At 39.3% G+C, this 22,026-nt stretch overlaps 1 protein-coding gene and 1 long non-coding RNA gene across 2 annotated transcripts in view; both read left to right on the top strand.

Moving 5' to 3' along the window:
* LOC138947365 (cartilage matrix protein-like) overlaps positions 1 to 20,116 on the top strand; it is a 20,204-nt gene extending 88 nt beyond the window's left edge. Inside the window, exons 1-11 of the mRNA XM_070318818.1 lie at positions 1 to 10; positions 2,295 to 2,390; positions 3,885 to 3,912; positions 5,640 to 5,874; positions 7,490 to 7,665; positions 7,878 to 8,033; positions 14,554 to 14,785; positions 16,171 to 16,349; positions 17,662 to 17,814; positions 19,497 to 19,581; positions 19,837 to 20,116. The exon at positions 1 to 10 is cut by the window's left edge and continues 88 nt beyond it. Of these exons, the coding sequence (XP_070174919.1) occupies positions 2,295 to 2,390; positions 3,885 to 3,912; positions 5,640 to 5,874; positions 7,490 to 7,665; positions 7,878 to 8,033; positions 14,554 to 14,785; positions 16,171 to 16,349; positions 17,662 to 17,813 (1,254 nt within the window). The 5' untranslated portion in view covers positions 1 to 10 and the 3' untranslated portion in view covers position 17,814; positions 19,497 to 19,581; positions 19,837 to 20,116. The remainder of the gene's footprint in view (positions 11 to 2,294; positions 2,391 to 3,884; positions 3,913 to 5,639; positions 5,875 to 7,489; positions 7,666 to 7,877; positions 8,034 to 14,553; positions 14,786 to 16,170; positions 16,350 to 17,661; positions 17,815 to 19,496; positions 19,582 to 19,836) is intronic.
* Positions 9,085 to 12,442, top strand: LOC138947366 (uncharacterized). The gene is made up of 3 exons (XR_011449635.1): positions 9,085 to 9,215; positions 10,002 to 10,092; positions 11,100 to 12,442. It is a non-coding gene; the product is annotated as an uncharacterized lncRNA (long non-coding RNA).
* Positions 20,117 to 22,026: the final 1,910 nt, after the last annotated feature.

Here is a 22,026-nt window from a genome sequence, read left to right as displayed (position 1 = left end):
TCCTGCCGAGGTGAAACCATTCTTTTGACATATTTTCAATCTATTCTTTTACTTGCTTTTATTTTACTTATCAATTTCATAGTTAAGCCACTTATTTCGTTATTAATTTCATTGGTAATTTTTTTCATCAATTATAATCGATCTACTTATCTTTTTGTCTTCATCTGTCAAGTCATTTATTTAGTCATGAGCGTTTTTATGTGTTCGCGTATTTGAGTTTCTCACTAGTTTTGGTCAATTTGGGAGTAATACAAATTGGAGGCGAATAATCATCAAGTAAGACATCCTGATGCAAAAACAGCTTTTAACTATGTGTGGATTTCATTTTGCTTTATTCATTATAACTTTTGCTATCAAAAAAAAATAAGCGAGTTTATAAGTCAGAAACGAACTCACGACAAGAAAAAGGACTGTCCCAAAACTCTTCACGTTGTGGATGCTGTACGGAGCATTTTGAATTTAAACCTTACTATCTTTCAGTTATTTGTAGAATCTGTATAAATGAACCTGTAATTATATCAACAAATGGTCAATTGTGACAAGGTTACGATGATCGATCACCACAAGGGTCCGGGAGAGTCGATTCAGTACTACTTCCGTTTATCTGATAAGATATTACTTGGGCTTTAGTCAACATATAGGTATCAACTAACATATCATATCACACACCAAAATGTGACCCTCCACCACAAAATGAGTCGCATGTCACCTCGCGCGGTTCTGCGCTAGGCTTAATATAAATCCGGGGAGTGCCTGGTAACAGTGTGAGGGTCACCTTAGTCACAGGCTTATAACTCACACAGTTTTTGCTCTTTTGTAAAACGATTTTCACCACTGGATAGAGCATAAAAAACTATTTAGGAAAATGTAAAAATATGAAAATCATGCAAATGTGACATGCGACTCATTTCGTGGTGGAGGGTCACAAATAGTGATATTCAATAAACACATTTGACGGTGTGTTTGCCAATGAGCGACTTTCCCGACCCCACATGTCAACCTGCAGCAAGATTAGAATGAGGATCTCCCGATGAGATAATTATATTCATCAACTAGTTAAGTTTTACATGAGAATTCCATTTTTAGACATTTTTAATTCGGCCTTTTTTCATGAAACGATTGTTTCCATGTAGACACAAATGCTTTGAATGAGGCCGGCATATGCAAATACAAACAAGCGTGTTTCTAAGTAAAGGTAATGCTACGCTGCTACCTGACAATTGCTAGATCCACGCGGATAACGTCACAGATTCAGTGACTTGTGACTATTTACTCATGTATTTATCTATTTTATTAAGGTTTGCGTTTTGAAAGACTATTTCAAATCTGTTTTACCTGATTGCTGTTATATGTCACTTTTCTATTCCCTATTTCTGTTCTTTTTTCTGGTGTCTACTTTAATTTCTACTAACTTTAACAAATAGTATTTTTTAGGTTAAATGTGTTCATTCATGACACATTCTAATAGCTTCTACATTGTTCTCCTCAGTGTTAAGTACGTTGCTGCATGGTCATGTGTAAGGATATTAGAATAAAGTTTAGTCCAAACCGAACTATGATTCGTCCTCTGTCTGTGTTTATGATTCTTCATGGATATATTTGAAGCCCAAAACAGTTTTTAAACAGGAGTTAGATAAGGCTTAATTAACATCCTGTACAAGATCATCTGCTGTGCCGACAGCACGGCCAATGTACACAAATCAGGTTGACGCAGCATGCAGACCTTGTCACAGGAGCTATGCACAGTTCGGATTTGGGTTTCAAGTCATGACACCACACACAAGGACTACCTTGGAATGAGCGCTTAAACGTTGTATTCTTTAAATCTTAAATGCTGTTTGGTAGTCGTTGGAGACAATGGCCGATGGTTTTGTTTATGCTGTATCCTGAATTGTTCGCCCTGAACGACATGGAATGTGCAAACTTTAGCTGGATTAAAGATTTAAATTCCTAAATTCAACGGTTTTCATTTGCGTAGGTGAATGCAGAAGCACCAGCACCCGGCATGGCGAAGAACAGAGCCGGGACTCCGACACGAAGCATCTGATTTAGACAGTTATTTCATTCAAATTCATTTGAACAATGAGCGAAAAGTGACAGACCAATTTTGAATGAATCATTGCTGGTATCTCTAAAGTATGCTATAAACAATTTCAAGATCAAATTCGCATTAATTAACATATTCCCAAAATGATTTCTTAGACACTATATTTTTGAGGACACTCAAGACATTTCGTTCTGACAAAAGAGACGTTGGGGACACTGGTCACGAACGTATCTTTAAAATGTTTCAGATGGACATCAAGCAGAAACAGCGTGTGACTCTCTGCTGCCTGGTCCTGGTCGCCATCACTGTGTGTTCAGCAGCTGTAAAGAAAGATGCCACTAAGGTGAGTAGTGGTGGTCGGTACTAGATAAAACTAGTAAGACTGAAGCTGTAGCGCCACACTGAGACGTCAATTTTACCACAGAAAGATTAGAATCATAGTGTAAACATCTTTAATATAATAATAATAATAAATGAGCATTTATATAGCGCAACATCATAACTTTACAATTATGCTCTTTGCGCTTGACACATTTAAAATTAAAACACAGTTATACAAGCATTTACATCTACATTCATAGTCAACAACGCTTAATTAAAAGCATACACCATCAAACATACATTACAAAAGATTCTTCCACTAACTAAGTAATAAAAACATGAATAAAATAGGTAGTAAAAAACAAGGAAAATTAGCGTAAAGTCAAATCTAAATAACACAATCACATGCCACAAAGCTTCCCAAGTACACGTAGTTCGTCTGATGAGTTTCAAATATCTTTGTTTAAATTCGTGCTATCTGTTTATGTATGACTAGTATGTATGTATGTTATGTATGTTATGTATGTTATGTATGATTAGTATGTATGTATGTTATGTATGAGGCGATTTATATAGCGCTTGACGTTCTCTAAGCGCTTTACATATTAATTTCTGCTGTGTGAGATGGAATTTTTTACTCAATATATCACGCATTCACATCGGCCAGTAAATCTCAAGCCAATTAAGGCGAATATTCACTTTTCACGGCCTATTATTCCAAGTCACACGGGTATTTGGTGGACGTTTGTATCTATGCCTATACAATTTTGCCAGGAAAGACCCTTTTGTCAATCGTGGGATCTTTAACGTGCACACCCCAATGTAGTGTACGCGAGTATACTACTCTTCACCCCTTGACAAGCATATAGACAGATAGCACGAATTTAAACAAAGATATTTGAAACTCATCAGACGAACTACTATAGCGTGTGCTGTACAAGTAACGTAGACAAAACAAAACAATCCAGTCAAATAATCAGTCAGTCGAGTAGCGGAGTAAGCAATCAAGCAAGCAAGTCATACATAATTCATTTACTGACAATTTTTTTCATTCATGTCAGTTCATCAAGACCTGGTCGTGTATATTATCACATGGAGCAAATTTACACAAATCGTGAACTGATAATCTATAATTGAATGTGTTTCCAATGTATACAATACTTTGTTAACGTTGTTACGATGTTAATCCTAATTTTGATTTCTATAAAAACCATTGTAGCTTTTATGCCTTACAAAAAAACTACCTTTATCATGTCGTATTGCTGTCATTGCGGAAGTAAGTTCCAATATACTATGCAGATAATGAAAAAATATGATGAGTTTCAATACTTCGCTATTATAAGTTTTCGTTATTGTTTGTCCGTGCACTTAAAAGACCGTTGGGTTGATATATTTGTGAATGTATTGTTTTGTTAATAACAAACGTTCCAACAACCTACCTTTCTTGTGTTTTGATCATGCAGATAATGTGCATGTGTTATGCTTTGACCTTAATTTTATCGCTTTCATTTTTCAGTCCGTGGACAGACGATCTTACAGTTCAGGTAAACACACTTTATATAAATCAAAATCAGTGAAATCTAAATTTTAAAAAAAGTCTGCTAAGCTGAAGAGACACACAATATTTTTTTAAAAATACAAGATATATTTACTCACTATATACAAAGGAGCATGAATGTCATTTTTTTGCAAAACAGAAGCAAAACACCCATGAAAAAGATAGAGGAGACTTTGTTCATTTTTGTATGTGTCAATTTAGCTTTTGCAATGTATTTTGTTTTGCTATTTTTGGACACAAATTCTGGATATACTTCAAAGGTGAACATTTGACACTTGTGCTGAGTTTGTACGTGGTGAGTAATGATCTCCTTTGTTTCTAATATAAAATCAGCAAAGGAAACGTAAAACAAAAAATAAAACGGAACAACCGCTTATGAATAAAATGCCTTTACAAATGTAAACTTCCCAAAAAGTTCATCTTTCTCATTAAGTTAACAAAAAAGTTATCAAGTCTCATTTCTTGTAAAAGTCTTCCCTGTTGAGAATTTACAAAAAAATCTACGAGCATTCGTTTCTTGTCTGGATTCATTAATGAGCTTGCAGTTTGAATGCATTCTATTAAACAGGTTTGCACAGGCACTCCAAAAGTACAAGGCTGATTGGAAAATATCTTTAATGTAACTGTTTATTACTTATTTCCTTTCTTCCTATTTCAAGTACTCCACTTAGTTTGATAATTAAAATGTGTCCTTTGCTTTGTGGGATAATTAATATTTCCCCCTTTTCTTCTATACTGAAAGGCATAAATTCTGCAAATAGTGCATTGAACGATTTTGCTCTCAAACGAAAATCAGATTGAACCTGTAATTTGTAGTTGACATCTTGAGTGTTGGAGCAAATGTTTCACGCTGTCAGCGTGCGCTTTGCAGTATTGCTGATCCAGGCACAGCTCACTGTGCTAATAAAGACAATGGGCTGAACGGGAGACAATAACGTAAAAAAGATAGTGTATGGCCCTATAAAATGCAACTGGCTGTTTGGCTGTATCCAGATATCGCAATCATGCCACGACTTGATGAAGGAGAGAGACAGCAAGCGATTGGGATGCTTAAAGCTGGCCAAAGCATTGAACGTGATGAACACTGAACGTTTTCCGAAATCATTGCGCTTGGACTCAGTCACCTTTTTTGAAAAATTGTAATTTCATGATGTTCTATTCAAAATCAATTAAGCGAAGGTTTATAAACACTAAAATGGCCAATAAATAAAATAGTCAAACATTGAAAACATTCACCACTGAGTTGATTTTTTGTGATTTTTTAAAGTTCTGTTTGCGGAATTTATGCCTTTCGGTATATATTTAGTATTAAGCGTTGGTTTCGAAGGCTAGATGTACCGTGCTTTATTTGAATAATAAATATTACTTCATTGACATTGTTCTTGCTCTGTTACTTTTGTGCAATGACTTGATGAGTTGTTTATATGTATGGGCAGCTGAACAAGCACAAATCTGTGAGGGCACTTTGTATAAATGCACGGTGAGCGTGGTGGTTTGTGCAACTGATGTAGCAAAAATTGATCAAACATTTGTGTTATGTTTCTTTGTAGCAAGCAACAACAAGAAACGTTTGTGTCTGTAGAGCCAGCCAGCATAATATTATGTTGCGGGCCCTGCATTTTTTTAGTTAAGCATTTGGACAAGACAGTCTGAGTTATCTAAACAAAGGAATGACGTTGTCACTCTTATTACTCATTCGTCTTGTCGTGACAGCGTGTGGGAAGGCTGACATCGTGTTCTTGGTGGACACTTCTGGCAGCATCGGTGAAACCAACTTCAACAAGACGTTGGAATTCATCAAGAGAGTCATATTGTATTCGAGCAGCTCCATTGGTCCAAATGCCTTGCAGATCGGTGTAGACACCTTCTCCAGCAGTTTCCACAGCGAGATTGGTCTCGATGACTACAGTTACTGGTATAGCCTGAGAAGCGCTATTGGCTCAATCAAGTAAGATAATTATATACCTGGGCATGAAGGTGGTCGTGACGTTGGAGAAGATAGAGGCAGCATCAGCGGATCAGTAGTGGTAGTACTAGCACCAGTGAAGTATCAGTAGTGGTAGTACTAGCACCAGTGAAGTATCAGTAGTGGTAGTACTAGCACCAGTGAAGTATCACATAAGCGGATTAGTAGTGGTAGTACTAGCACCAGTGAAGTATCACATCAGCAGTAACAGTAATACAGTGTGACCCAAATGAAAATGCCACCCATAACAATACCAGGAACTTCTACATATGAACTTCTACATATGTATAGCGAATTAGTGCATAATTGCTGCGCATTAACGTCAGAAGAGGGATGACCAGTTCACAACGTTTTAAGAGTTCAGGCTAAATGGTCTGACATTTATGCTCGTTCGAAAGTTTGGGAATCGACATAACAGTACTATAGGTTTGACATAGGACGGTAGTCACACTTACGCGATTTAACTGCTCCAGGCTCTTAACTTTTGGATAATCTGAAGGTATGACTATACCAAAACACCCCCGTATTATCTATGATCAGGGAATGCCCTGATCCTGCGAGTAATAATATTGCTGTCTTCAAGTCGCCGATTGTCTAAGGCTAGTTTTTGTATGCTAGGTCCTTCAGATAACACCAACGGTAAAACACATCTTGAGGGTTAAATTGGGTGAGCGTGGCTACCACTCATTGTCAAATATCATACTGTAAAGTCCATCTCCGAATTTGGGACATATCTTTTGGGGAAAAAACCCATACAAGTCAGAGCCCTTGACATACAGAACTGAAACTGTGCGAACTAATTATATCTCATCCGAACTTATTGGATGCACAATATGAAGTAAATCACTCAATACTTGAATAAGTATTTAGCATTAGTGTGGGTGGCATTTTGTGTGGATGTCGTCCTGTAGTTGTAGTTATAGTAGAAGTTCTGGAGTAGAAGTCCGATTAGTAATCGTCGTAGAAGTGATAATAGAAAGAGTAATCGTTTTCACCGTTGTCATCATAGTACATAACTATATAGTACAGTGGTCAGAACATGTTTCCAGAGGTATAACCCAAACGACAATGTTCAAAGTGATCCATACCCTCAAAGAACGCCATTGTCAGGGTAGTTGTGATCTTTGTACTGTGACGACAGCATGCCCAAATATTGCTCAAGTGAAATTAATTCATTTTTGAACATACGAACAACAGATCTGTAAATGCCCATACAGTTCTGACCGAACCACTCCTGGTTTACATTTGGACCATGCCCCTAAAAAAGATTATCCTTCGTTTGTTGTGGGGGACCAGAGTAGTATGTAGTTGCAGTAGCAGGAGATTGGCAGTAGAAGCAGAATGTTTAAAATAACCCAGGTAGTATTCTGTTGTGTATGCTGATTTGGAATCTGGCTGTCATCTCTAAGTTCTTTTTATGAAAAATAATATCACAAAGCAATGCATTTGACAAGTATACATACCGCAAAACAGGACTCATTTCGCCCTGAAACCAATCACGCAGAGATGCGTTGCTCCTGTCCATAGCCTAAGGATCTAAGAGTCCCAACTGTATACTAAGTAGTCAAAAAGACAAATATCTTCTTTGCACGTGCAGATACCGAGGAGGGGGCACAGACACAGCTACAGCACTGACTTATCTGACCAGTAAAAGCTTCTCCACGTCTGCTGGTCACAGGTCGGGAGTTTCAAAGACAGCAGTCATCGTCACTGATGGCAAGGCAAATTCTAACTCTGCTGCCATAGCCGCTGCAAGCAGTATTAAAAATGCAGGTATACCAGTTTATCAGAGGTGTACATGTGTTTTGAAACTCAAATCGTTGCCCGTTTTTCCTATGCAAGGTGTTTCTGGCAATTTGGCAGTAGACATAGCACTATCCGGCTTTTGCACTTTTATGACAGTGATATGTACTATGTCATTGTTTTAATTCACTGCACCTTTCTTCGGGTATGTGACTTAAAATGTCATTATTTATTGTCGCCAGGTATCTACCTGCTGGCAGTTGGCGTGGGGAACGCGGTGGATTCTGGTGAACTGAACTCCATTGCGTCTGACCCTGTCAGTAAAAACGTATTCAACGTTTCTTCGCATTCATATTTGTCCAGCATCGCATATCGTCTGCAGAAAAGACTTTGCGCAGGTATATCAATAAAACATCAGAAATTGTGAAAGAACCAATTGAAAGTCAGCAGAGACTTTCTTCCGAGATTTGTTAAAATCTCTTAGCAGAGTAAGAGAGAGAAATAAGTATCCCTTCACAGACAGCCTATTGGGAGCATCAGACCCTCCTCAAGGGGGACCGAGATTTACAGAGCAAAGTCACTTTGTGGGGGACGTATCACAAGGTAATCTAGTCCTGAGGAGGACCATTGGTTTTGTACCAAGACAAACACTGTACATAAAGAAGACGTGGAACTTGCGAAGAAAATGCGAAAAAGTGTTTGTGGGTTATCGTCCCTAGTCACATGCTGACGGCGAAAACAAAATGGCGGATCGCGTAGGTACCGATCGCGTGCGAGGTGGTGGTAAATTGTGCTCGGCTTTTTGTTGCAAGAACGCCCGTTACAAACAGAGCTGCTTCGGGAAAACTTTCCACAAGTTCCCTAAAGAAGAAAAAAGGTGGGTTGTGCAGTGATTATTTCATCAGGTTTACCTTCTTCAGAATGAGAATGCAATGGCTCGAGTCAACTCACTCACTGACTCAGATAAGCCAACTGTCTCTGGGCATTTTTGTCTGCTATGATACTACAGTATTTATAGAACTAATATGCAAATGAAATATTACAAACATAGCATGGATCGGTTCATCCTGAGATTTCTGTACTAGCTGTACTATGTACGCGTGTGTCTGCGTGTGTACCTGTGTGTGCATGTGTACACTGTACTTACGACTGTGAGTGTGAGTCAGCAGTCAGTACAAAACAACAGTTTACACTTGATGACAAACTACCCGTGGGCATATTTGCCGAAATCTTTATCAAACCTTGCTTACGGGAAAACTACAGTACAAAGGTACATCACTCATCCGTTTTGCGTTCAGGCAGAGCGTTAGATTTAGACTGAAGATCTGATTTATTTTTTGTCTTTCCTTTTTGCTTAGTTTAACAATAACATTGTTGTTTTTATTGTCAAACTAGGTGCAGAATATGGATGCAATTCACAAGGCGAGAGGACTTTGAAAAGCTGCAGCCAGCTGATGTTCAAGGTCTCAAGCTTTGTACTGATCACTTTGAGGCCAACCAGTAAAACAATCCTGCAGAGAGGATCACTTGTGTGGAATGCTGTCCCGACATTGTTTGCAGTGCCCAATCCACCACCGAAGGTTATTTATTTATTGGTTTTAGGTTTTTGCAAACCAATGAAGCACACTATTAAATGCAGGTTGAGTAATGACAAGTTTGAGGCTGATGTAAGAATTGAAAAAAAACCAGCATTGTTCCCATCAAATAATGCCTGTTTGCATTTAGCGCAAAAAATTGAAGGCCAACCAAAAAAAGTTACTTATTTTGGATCGACGTCTTGATTATGATGATATGATGAACTTATTTTGCCAAAAAACAGCCCCAAATGGCAAAAAAAGTATAGGGTCGGCGTCAACAACAAAAAAGTTGTATGTTTCTGGTCACCTGACCCTACCTATGTTTTCCCGACGACCCTAGACTTTTATTTTGCATTTTCAAAAATAAAAGGGGTATTCAAAAATCAATTGTTTTCCTGTTTTTCAACAAAATAAGTTAAAAAGATGGTTTTAAAAAAAAAGTTTAGAAAAAAAATCTCCACCTTTAGTCATGTTAGGCCACAAAAAAAGTCTGTTTAAGGTAACATAGGCCCTCCAAAAATAGCGTCGGTAGGTCGGCTTTTTATTTTTGTATTTTAGCCATCTGAATATTTTAATTTCATTTTTTAATGCCCCAAAAAAGTCTAGGGCCGGTGGGAAAAAAATAGGGTCGGTCCGGATACTGTAAACAGATTATTTTTTGTTTTGCCTTACGAGAAACATACACTTTTTTGTGTGGCCTAAGACCAATGCCATGAAATTGGGAGAATTGTTTCATTGTGACTGGGTGTTGGTTGTGAGTTTGTCAGTTAAAGAGCTGTGCATTTGCAGGTTGCTAGTGGGAGGAAGCCACCATCGCAAAGGGTAGCTACAAATGAAGCCAGCACCGACCTGTCGCCTGATGCACAAATTGTTCAACCAGGTAAGAGATTTTTAACCATGAAGAACACCCTGACATCAAAAAATGTTTAAACCCATCCATTACATAGTTGATAATTGCTGTATAGGGTGACGGGCGCTGTGGCGGGGTGGTAAGACGTCGGTCTATTAACTCGGAAGGTCGAGGGTTCGAATCCCGGTCGCGGCTGCCTGGTGGGTTAAGTGTGGAGATGTTTCCGATCTCCCAGGTCAACTTATGTGAAGACCTGCTAGTGACTTATCCCCCTTCATGTGTACACGCAAGCACAAGACCAAGTACGCACGAAAAAGATCCTGTAATCTATGTCAGAGTTCGGTGGGTTTTAGAAACACAAAAATACCCCGCACGCTTCCTCCGAAAGCGGCGTATGGCTGCCTAAATGGCGGGGTAAAAACGATCATACACGTAAAATTCCACTTGTGCAAAAAAAATGAGTGCACGTGGGAGTTTCAGCCCACGAGCGCAGAAGAAGAAGAAGAAGAAGAAGAAGCTGTATAGGGCGGATGCATGGATGGATGAAATTGTACCTGTAGTTCCAACACGTAAAGATGGGAAACATATCCTGTTAGAGGCATGGTGTAACAAGAAACAATTAAGTGGCTCTATTCCCATCTCCCCCCCCCCCCCCTTTTCCCCGTCGCGATATAAGCTTCGTGGTTGAAAACGACGTTAAACACCAAATAAAGAAAGAAAGAAAGAGGCATGGTGTGTGAGGAGTTTACCTGGTACTGTTGTCCTAATCAATCAATCAATCAATCAATCAATATGAAGCTTATATAGCGCGTATTCCGTGGGTACAGTTCTAATGGCCTCACCCATTCAGTACCAAACAAGGTCAATTCCATCATTGTTCCACATCGTATCCATAGTTGCTAATACACTTCATTTCTGGCCTGCCTTCCTACGCTATTGTTTATTTTCATTTTGTGATTTAATTACACGTGTTTTAATTTCTTCCAGGTTGTAACTTGTTATGGTTATGTTATTTTATGTGTGTTTTCTTTTTTTAGATGACATTCAGGCGATCCTGGAGGACATAGGATGTAAAGCATCAAAGTCGTCATCTTCCCATCCCCTCGTGAAGCGGAACTTTGGCAGAAGGTCAACAAACTGAGGAGCAAGGTTTTCCGATTAGAAAAGAAAACGATGGAACCCCGTGTAAAACGAGCGAGTAAATTAGCCAAGCCTCCCAAGAAAGACTTTGTAGTAGAACAGTTGTCTCTTATATTATCAGGCGAGGCGAGCTATTTTGCCATTTATGCCTGTTACATATTTACCGGTTATCTGCTGCTGTGTCCAATCCTGGCAGAGACGGGAACGCATGTTACCAAGGAGCTGAAGGAGAGTCAATGAGATGAGAGAATGTGATTAACAATTGCCAACTCTCTCCGTACAAAGAGGGTCCAAAATTGTATAAAAAAAATAGATGGTAGGCAATTCAAAATTAAAAAAAGGACTCTCGGAGCATGGACTTAATGAGTCAAAAATTAAAGAAGGCTCTATGAGCCGAAGTACATGTTTTGTCTATTGTCTTTTTTTATTTTGAATTCCCTACCATCTATATTTTGATACAATTTTGGACCCTCCCTGGTGTGTTGTTTCTGATGTACCTTTTAGTCTGTTTACAGTAACATAGGCACACAAAAAGAGGGTCGGTAGGTCGGCTTTTCTTAAAAAAAATTTATAACCATCTTTTAAAATTATTTTGCAAAAAAACAGGAACAAAATTGATTTTTTTTTTCTTTTTCTTTTTTTCCAAATGCCAAAAAAAAAGTCTAGGGTTGGTCTAGAAAAATAGGGTTGGTCGGGATACTGTAAACAGGCTATTTTGCTTTGTTTTGCCTAAGCAAAGACTAACAAACTTTCTTTAGGGTCTGACATTGTATATACTATACAATTTTTGGGGTATTAACTAAATACATGTATACAGTTTTCGATTCCTTTTATACTTTTTCACAAATTAGCCCCCCCCCCCCTTTTTTTTTTTTAGTCTGCCCTGGGGGCGGGAGGTCTCCTAATTTCGGTTTCTAGGGTCACCTTATGCTTCCCCATGAGCTGAGAACTTAATTTAAAATGAGCCTCGATTTTTTTATTTGTATTTTGTAATTGTGCCTTTGTCCAGTCACATGATTTCACTTTGTACTTAAAAACTTGGCGCTGTCATCATTTATTGCTATTTATTGTTCAGTTGTTCAGTATTTATTGCTATTGGGCATCAGTTATTCAGTTGCCCTCTTTCGAATGAGCCATGCATGCATTATGGATGTGTTTAGCGAATTGGGATACCTAAAGCAATGTAAAAGAAACAATGTGAAGCAAACATATAGCACCAAATAAAATAACCGAATCAGAATGGAAACTTCTTCAGTGTATGTGTGTGTGTGTGTGTGTGTTTGCTGTTTTAAATACCGAAAATGTGAAAATAAAGCAAGTCACAGCATGAGAAAGATCGACTGTACTAGTCATGACAAAGCAGGAGACAGCCTGGTCAGCATGTAGAAAAGGGGAATAACTCGTATTTAGCCATTCTCATTTCTAAGCATGCCCAATGAGGAAGTTATCCTTCTTCCCATTGTAGTTTCTTTGTACCTAGACCAGACACGTGTTTCGACATTATTGTGTTTCCTCAGTGGTCAGGTGGTACTGAAGGCGAGAGTTGTCAACCCATGGTATCCAACTAAGAAGCAAACCACTCTCTGAATGGTAGCTTCTGTTGGCATGGGAGACTACCCTCATCTGACAACCCCAAGGGGATATCTGTGAAGGGAAACACTTTGATTTAAGACCAAAGTGTGGAATTGATATTTATTAAGAAAGAATTTAGAAATTTAGACAAGTTTTAACCAAGAAATAAGGTTAAAACAAGGGAAATTTGAAAAAAAGCCTAAAGGGAGGTAGCTCTGTACCAGCCTGCAGATCCAGAAATGGATACGCGAACAAGTTAGATCTAATTTTGAAAAGGTTAAACAGGAAAAGCGGTCAACTTTTCACTGCTGTTCAACACAGGACTTGGTAAAGAAGAAGTTTTCTGCAAGACTTGTTCAATTGGATCGCTTGAAAGGCGATGCAACTTTCACGGTGACCACATTATAAAACATCAGAAATTGTGAAATATATATCCCATGACCTCCCTTCTCTGTCTCTGTAAATGTACTCTAGGTATATTTCTTGTATTTCCATTGTTCATCTATGATGTAACTATTGCACTCTTATAACACATAAAATACATCATAGCTGGCTCTACTTTCTGTCGTCCTTGACATTCCAAAATGCACATGTACCTATAGAACGGATGTGCAAGGGGTAACCACGCTTTTGAGAACTTGCGCGAGAGCTGTAGCTGAGTTTTAGTCTCGACTTGCCGAGACTATCATCGTAGCGTCATAGATTTCATGACGTCTGTCGTCCATCGCGTCATAATTAAGGGGACGTAATCTGTTATGTTTCCTTCTATTCGCTGTTCTATTTCTCTCTTGTGATCAACATGACAAGCCGTATGTGTTTGAGTGTGTGTGCTCGTGCTCTCAACTAAAGCAAAAGTCAAACTAGCAATCGTTAAAAACCCAGTCCGTCCGACCAGCATTGCTATGTTCAGACTATGCTCATGAATGTGAAGTTACAGCGTGCCCGGTACACACGCCCTTATCAGTACATCATCGACTACGAGTGTTCTGTGTGTGTGTGTGTTAGTGTGTGTGTGTGTGTACCCCCGTTTCCACAGGTTTGGTTGCCTAAATCACCATAAGGCAACCATCCACACGTGGATGGCAACCTAAACTCTGGATGGCAACCTAATTGTGTGGATGGTCGCTTCATTTAACACCGTTAAATTGACTTTTTTGACGGAAAGAATGTCATAACAATGTTCAAAATGACATTCTTTCCGTCCTCTATAGGCGACGAAATAGGTCAAATTTTGTGCATTTTTTAGTGCAAAATTCTTCGATGCCGGAGCGAGTACTGCACCCAGTGCTGTTGTAGTGCAAGTGCACTAGAAAGGCACTACACCCAGTGCCGCCTCTTAGGTAACCATCCACACTTTAGGTGCGTGTGTGTGTATGTGTGTGTGTGTGGGTGTGTGTGGGTGGGTGCGTGTGTGTGTATGTGTGTGTGTGTTTGTGTGTGTGTGTGTGTGTGTGTGTTTGTGTGTGTGTGTGTGTGTGTGTGCCTGTGTTTGTATGTGTGTGTGTGTGGGGGGGGGGGTGTGCACTCGTGTGAATGTGTGTGTGTGTGTGTGTGTGTGTGTGTGTGTGTGTGTGTGTGTGTGCACTCATTAGATGTGTGGTGTTGGTATGTGCATTTAAGACACATTCCTTGTTACCTGTTGTATTTAGAGCCTAGTTAGAATTGTACACCTCCTCGGTATTACTTCTTCGAGTGGGCCCTGTGTCACAGTAGCCATTGAAATAATGTTGTATTATAACCTGTGTGGTAATTGTTATCGCTTACTCTGTGGCTAACTAGTTTGCCATGGACAAGTGGATGTCGTGTTCTTGATTGACACATCAACCAGCTTAAATGGGCGTGTCTTCAAGGACACCCTGACAATGATTGCGGACGTCGTCTCCAACTCTGACGTTGGTTCAAATGATGTGATGTTCGGAGTGGATACTTTCGATGCTGTATTCCGCCAGCAAATAACCCTTGGAGAGAAAGCCAGCAAAAGCAGTCTAATGTCGGCGGTACAAAATATCGGGTGCGTGGTATTTTTCTATTTGCAGCTAAAAGTGCAGTTTAAGATTTGCATTACACTTTTTAAAGGCACAGTGCAGCTCACATCCTTCGTTTTGCGTTTTTGTTGCAGCTGAGTGCATTTACAGTTCAAAAATCCTCCTATGGTAGTAAAACAAACCCAAAACTACCCAAAGACGACATCTGTGAAGCTCGACAGTTTCTTGTTCACGCGAGTGCATAAATTAACCTAGTTATTACGTGGTGTTTGGTCGGAGTTCGATTCAACTGAGTGATTCCGGCCTCCATTTTGTTTTACACAAACTCATGATGACGTCTGACATAGTTTGCTAGTGACGTGTCTTTGTGTGCATGATGTGGTGATCTACCTGATCTAAATTTAGATCCAAAAATAGGTCAAGACCAGCCGGGTCCGAGTACGAAATTAATTCGTAAAAAAATCGCAGTTCTTGACTATTTCGGTGCAAGTCAATGAAACTTGGTAGTTATTCTAAGTAACGGATAGCTGCCTGAGGTATGACTAAAAGCCCCAGGGGCTCCGTGCACCTGGATTTGACAAGTTCAGTACCTTTAATACAAAAAGAAGGACGCTGGTTGTAATTAAATGCTGCTTTGCGGTCTCTGAGAAAGCAAAGTTCAATTTCTTCCTCCTTTTTAACAAAACAGCACTCTCAATCTAAAAAACTAAAAAAACACCGTATGTTATCGGATTGTATGGGATTAAAAAAGGTGTACGTCCTCATGTTGCTTTCTTTCTAAAACCTTTCTTAATTAAGTGCTGTTCACATGGTAGACTTTCCACCAACTTTCCCGGCCTCAACTTTAGTCGTCGCCAAGTCAAATAAAATTCGCTGCTCGTGTGAAGAGCGCAAACGCTCAAACTAATTGTCAACGACGATTCTCGGCAGACGCGTGAAGGCCAATTCAGTTATCGGAGCTACCTCCTAATGCTGAAAGAGCAGTTGGGTTATAGCTAACTGATCAGTAAGCGCGATAAGGACAGTCTGCTCAAAATCAGCGCCAAGACGTGGCCGAGTCGAAAGGCGCTCAACTGAGTTTTCGAGTCGCGGCAAAATCTGTCCTAAATCGAACCTAAATCGTTTGGGCTGTTCACATAGCCGACTTTTCGTCGACTTGGACTCAACAACTCGGGAACGATGTCAAACCAACAACAGTTTGGGGAAAGTCTGCCATGTAAACGGCACTTTACCTTAAGTTTGGCCAAAATCATTGCTAATTGTCCTCATACTTGAAAAAAACCCACTGTCGACAGAGTCTTTATTTGGTCGATTATTGTTTACTCACAAAGAATTTTTTTTAATATTCGCGAGACTAATGATGGTTGTGAGAGTGGTGTTTTTGTACTTTGTTTTGTGTTCGTTTTGACAGGTACCACTCCGGAGGCATGACAAACACAGCTCTTGGGCTGTTCGGCATGCAAACTGTCAGCTTCTCCCCAGAAGCTGGTGGCAGATCCAGAGCTGCTAAGGTTGGCGTCGTTGTCACAGATGGCGGTTCCAATGACAAAAATGCCACCATTGCTGCTGCAAAAGCCGCGCGAGCTGCAGGTGTGTAGGACGAAGACGCCGTTACAAGCTCAAATTGAGACTTTAGCTGGACTCTCTGTCAAATATTACCGTGATTTCAATGCGGTTATAGTGAAGACTCAGCATAGTTGCAATTGGTTGGTTGTTAGTTTTAACGCCTTTTCAACCGATTTAGCTATTGAGGAACAAATCAATTGTGTTTCCTCTCTGTCAGTTTACATGGCTGTCTCAGTGTTAGAAACTACAGTATTTACATTCGGGTCTATCAGAGTAAAGTGAAGAAAGTTCCAAACAAATCTCGATTCTATATTCATACATGTTACTTCAAATCTTGTTCAAAATCTTGATCTCTTGTTAACAGTTTAAAAACAAAAGTTGTCCTGAGGGACGTCCCGGATACTCAGCTTTGTAAAACTGATAACAGGATACAATACGTAGTTGACAAAAAGAGAGGATGTCTACAATTGCTTCATCCTGCGTGTCCCCACAACGAGCCTACTGATCGTGCAATTAACTTAACCGGACAGAACAGAGCTGTATTGAAGACTATTATAGTTTATTAATTATCTGGCTACTTTTACATCATCAAGTAAACATATATAAAACAAACAGACACTTCACAGGCAGGAGTTAATGTGAGCTAACAATTTCTTCGGGTATCTTTCTTAGAAAAGGTCTATGACGTGTTTGCAAACGTGGTTTTTTTATCCATTGGTAAACATATGTTAATGTTACGCCACCTGATGCTTCAATGAACCTTTAGGGAAATTGTCATAAAACAAATAATATTATATCAAAACAATAACAACAACAGCAACACTTGTGCATTATTATTTTCGGGAATCTTGTCGGTTGAGGAATAATATTCAATTTATTCTAAACTGCCTAGGCCTGTGACTCGAGCATCATGCAATTTGACATGAATGCTTTGTTCGGTTTAAATGTTAGTGTAAAGTAATGACACGCCATGCTTTCGCTGTTTTATGTACACAAGCACTTTACCTCAGCGTTCGTAAAAGATTTTCGAAGTTGCCTTTGTTAACTCATTGTCTCCCAGGTACGGATATAGCCGGCGTACCCACTCATATGGGTCTATCTGACCAGGTATGGATATATCCGCTCATACTGTTAGCTTCAGTTGCTTCCTGTAACGTCCATCTAACGCCTGCATTCCAGCATGTTGATAAACTGTTACTACAATTCGGAGTGACCTGCTGCAGCACAGCTTGTCTCGGCTAACAAAACCTTGGTCAACATAGGTGGGGTAGAAAGTGTTAACCTGCAAATATGATGACAGTTTTAAACGAGCGGAATGCCTGCTCCCATGTTACAGGTATTCGAATGGTAGCAGTGGGAGTTGGGAGTCCAAGTTACACTGAACTCTACTCCATCGCAACCAGCAGCAGCTACGTGTACACTGGGACATCCTACAGCACAAAGGCAAGACTGCGAACGCTCATTGCTAGCATCAAGAACGATTGCTAAGGTTAGTACGAATGCTTTTATTCTTACATCTGTTAGAATGCTATTCTCTGTTTACCCAAACTAATCAAAGATAAAGCATCTTGCTGACGCTGGTATGATTTTTTTCTCTCACTTGGTCACTTCAGACAGATTAACTATTCACAGTCTAATCCGACAACTATTGGATAATACATTCTTCTGAAATTGAAACGATTGCTTTCAGTAAGTAGAGATTGACGGATCACAATCGAACTCAACAAATATTAGATAACCATGCAATCTTGCTTAGTAGCATGGCTACTTTTACTTTATCCTGTCTGACTCAAGTAACTGTTTACGTTCACAATCGTAGAATAAAGATAACCAAGCTTGGTGGGGTTAATATGCGTGTTTTACTTGACCATTCTAAAGAGTGACATTTATTGTTCATAGTCAAACTCGACAAATTAAAACAAATCAGATTTGCTTACGTTGGCTTGATTTTTTTCTTGACCATTGCATGAGATTGACTATGCACACACTAACTCGCAAACTAATGGTTACATCATTCTGTCAGTAGACATGCATTGCTCTAATGCAAAGCCGTTCTGCGAGAAAAAAAACAACCTTGCCTGCCTCATGCATGAGTTGCACAAAGGCATGGTTACGTAAAGGCGCTCGTTCGTGCTCAATTTAAAAAAAAATGTATCTCTCATTGCTAGCATCATGAACGATTGCTAAGGTTAGTACGAATCCTTTTGTTTTTATCTGTTTGAATGCTATTCTCTCTTTACCCAAACAAATAAAAAATAAAGCATCTTGCTGACGCTGGCATGATTTTTTGCGCACGGCGTCCGTCCAATGTTACTATTTAGCAATAGGGTTTCAGAAGAACGAGCAATGTTCTGTGTCTTTGAGAACAGGGGTTACCCCAAAAGTTGTGTTTTTCCCCACCTGTCAATCTTTTCAAAGATCAAGATTGTTATTATTTACAATATTTGAAACAGTCAGTTTGAAAAGAGATGATCTTTTTGGAACCTTCTTCTTCTAACTGTGACCCTTTTTTTCTGTTGGATCTTTATTTTAACAGTCGGGCACAATACTATTTAAATGTTATGGAAGATAGTACGTGGTATTAATAATAAAGGTATTTTAGTAACAGTAAAAACAGCATGCACTTATATATTCAAAACATGTTGGACTGCTTGTAAATCTTCGTACACAAACTAGATATGCCAATGATATGCAAGTGCAGAACATGTAAAAGAAATTTGAATGAATGAATAAAAGAAAGCAATGAACTTAAAGCCATATGTACTCGATGACTATACACGCTAATTGCTTTACCAACAGCTGGAGACATGCTAAATTAAGTTCCCTGCAAAATATTGTGGTCTAGGACCCCTTCAATGTTGAGATATGTTAATTTTCATTTTGATCTGGATCGTCCTATTTATAGATTTGCCAACAGAGGTAGCGTTGACGCAAGGGAAATAACTCCGCGTCTTTGTTTACATCCAAAGTTTTTGAGACTCTAAAACAAGCTGTAATGCATGTATATGGTCCGCGCATGGCGACATATCGTCATTACATGGTCTTATGGTGCGTTTGACATCGATTATGGGCAAACTACACTTTGTAAACACGGGAGCGCGTACATATGCCTTTAAGCGATATATTGCATATGTATGAGACTGTTCCACTCAAGTTCCTCTTTTTTTTCAGAAGCATAATTATGAGGATGCTGCTCACCACCAAGCGATGCAGACCTCTGCCCTCTGAAAAGACGACGACGTGGCACTCTCATATGTGACCCTCCACCACGGAATGAGTCGCATGTCACCTTTGCATGATTTTCATATTTTTCCATTTTTCTAAAGAGTTTTTTATGCTCTATCCAGTGGTGAAAACCGTTTTAGAAAAGAGCGAAAACTGTTTGAGTTATAAGCCTGTGACTAAGGTGACCCTCACACTGTTACCAGACACTCCCCGGACTTTTATTAAGCCTAGCGCAGAACCGCGCGAGGTGACATGCGACTCATTTCGTGGTGGAGGGTCACATATGGACATGCACTCTCTCCTCGCTGCTTTGCTTAAATGTCTCTTTTTCTTGCTTCTGTTCTCGATTTAAATTCGATAAGCAAACCAAGCAATTAAACGAGCAAGCATGCAAGCAAAAACGCAATCAAGCAACCAGCAAATGCATTATGATTCAAAACACTCAAACAAACAGAGACTTACAAGCAAACAGGCTTGAAGCAATTTTGCAACGCATCTTTCTGCTTTCTGCTTTTTCTTGAGAAAAAAAGCTTTCAACAGCACAGAATAAAGTCTACTGAAACGCATGTGTCTTGATCTTCGGATTACTTTTCATCGGAGAAATGCAGTGACTCGAAAGAACGACAAAACAAATACACAAGCACAGCAACGCATCAACATTGACATACATATTTACAGAATAACCAGAGAGAGTGGAGAGACTCAGAGAGAGAGAGACACACACACACACACACACACACACACACACACACACACACGTGCGTACACAAACACGCGCACACAAACAAACACACACGCACGCACACACACACACACACACACACACACACACACACACACACACACACACACACACACACACACACACAGTGAGAGACATGGATGTACCTCATGTAATGTTTGACCTCAGTGTCCCAAATTCGAGGAAGCACTTTCGGGGAATGGGAAACTGAGGAACCGTGTCAGTCTAATGTTCCTGAATGATACGGCACAAGCCGCAACAACAGACGATTTACATAAATAAATCTGTGGAGGTTTTCTTGGATCATGACAAATATATTCTGTTTGAATCCGAGGCAATTGATTATGGTGTCACAGTGAATTATGATGAGGTCCGATGTCGTATATATCTTCGATACATTAAAAAAAAAAAAAAAAAGCATCACCGGTGTCGTGCTGACACTGCATAAACAGCTTGGAGAAAACAAAGCGGGTAAGAGCAGCTCTACTCTTACGTTTCTTGGTGAAACCACATAAAAGTGGTTAGTTGGAGAGGATGCCATTTTTATATTTAGTCAAGTTTTGACTAAATATTTTAACATCGAGGGGGAATCGAAACGAGGGTCGTGGTGTATGTGCGTGTGTCTGTGTGTCTGTGTGTGTGTGTGTGTGTGTAGAGCGATTCAGACTAAACTACTGGACCGATCTTTATGAAATTTGACATGAGAGTTCCTGGGTATGAAATCCCCGAACGTTTTTTTCATTTTTTTGATAAATGTCTTTGATGACGTCATATCCGGCTTTTCGTGAAAGTTGAGGCGGCACTGTCACGCCCTCATTTTTCAACCAAATTGGTTGAAATTTTGGTCAAGTAATCTTCGACGAAGCCCGGACTTCGGTATTGCATTTCAGCTTGGTGGCTTAAAAATTAATTGATGACTTTGGTCATTAAAAATCTGAAAATTGTAAAAAAAAATAAAAATTTATAAAACGATCCAAATTTACGTTTATCTTATTCTCCATCATTTGCTGATTCCAAAAACATATAAATATGTTATATTCGGATTAAAAACAAGCTCTTAAAATTAAATATATAAAAATTATTATCAAAATTAAATTGTCGAAATCAATTTAAAAACACTTTCATCTTATTCCTTGTCGGTTCCTGATTCCAAAAACATATAGATATGATATGTTTGGATTAAAAACACGCTCAGAAAGTTAAAACAAAGAGAGGTACAGAAAAGCGTGCTATCCTTCTTAGCGCAACTACTACCCCGCTCTTCTTGTCAATTTCACTGCCTTTGCCATGAGCGGTGGCCTGACGATGCTTCGAGTAAAATGGCATTGCGTTTCATTCTGTGAGTTCGACAGCTACTTGACTAAATATTGTATTTTCGCCTTACGCGACTTGTTTGTTTCGACAACGATGCACATCGGAGCTTAGTATTAATTGTCTAGTAATGCTATGTTTTGCTTGCCCCAAGTTGAAACGGTACAACTCTTCTGCAGACAATACAATTCCCTCACACGCCCAATTATTTCCCTGTACCGTCTATTTTCACTCAAAATTATATTATTTTCGTAAACAGAATATTAATTTATTTTAGTAAGATGCCTCCCAATTCCTGCAAATGCTCTATCTCAAGTTGTAAATCGCCAAATAGGCTGTGCATAGCATGGCCGGAAGAGCATGTTTAAAGGCTTTGCTTAATTAAGTGCAAAAGGTTCGTTCAGCAAGCTTCATGAAGACCAT

The sequence above is a fragment of the Littorina saxatilis genome, linkage group LG14, assembly GCF_037325665.1.
Source record: "Littorina saxatilis isolate snail1 linkage group LG14, US_GU_Lsax_2.0, whole genome shotgun sequence".
NCBI classification, from domain to species: Eukaryota; Metazoa; Mollusca; class Gastropoda; order Littorinimorpha; family Littorinidae; genus Littorina; species Littorina saxatilis.
This window is presented reverse-complemented; position numbering and strand designations above follow the sequence as displayed.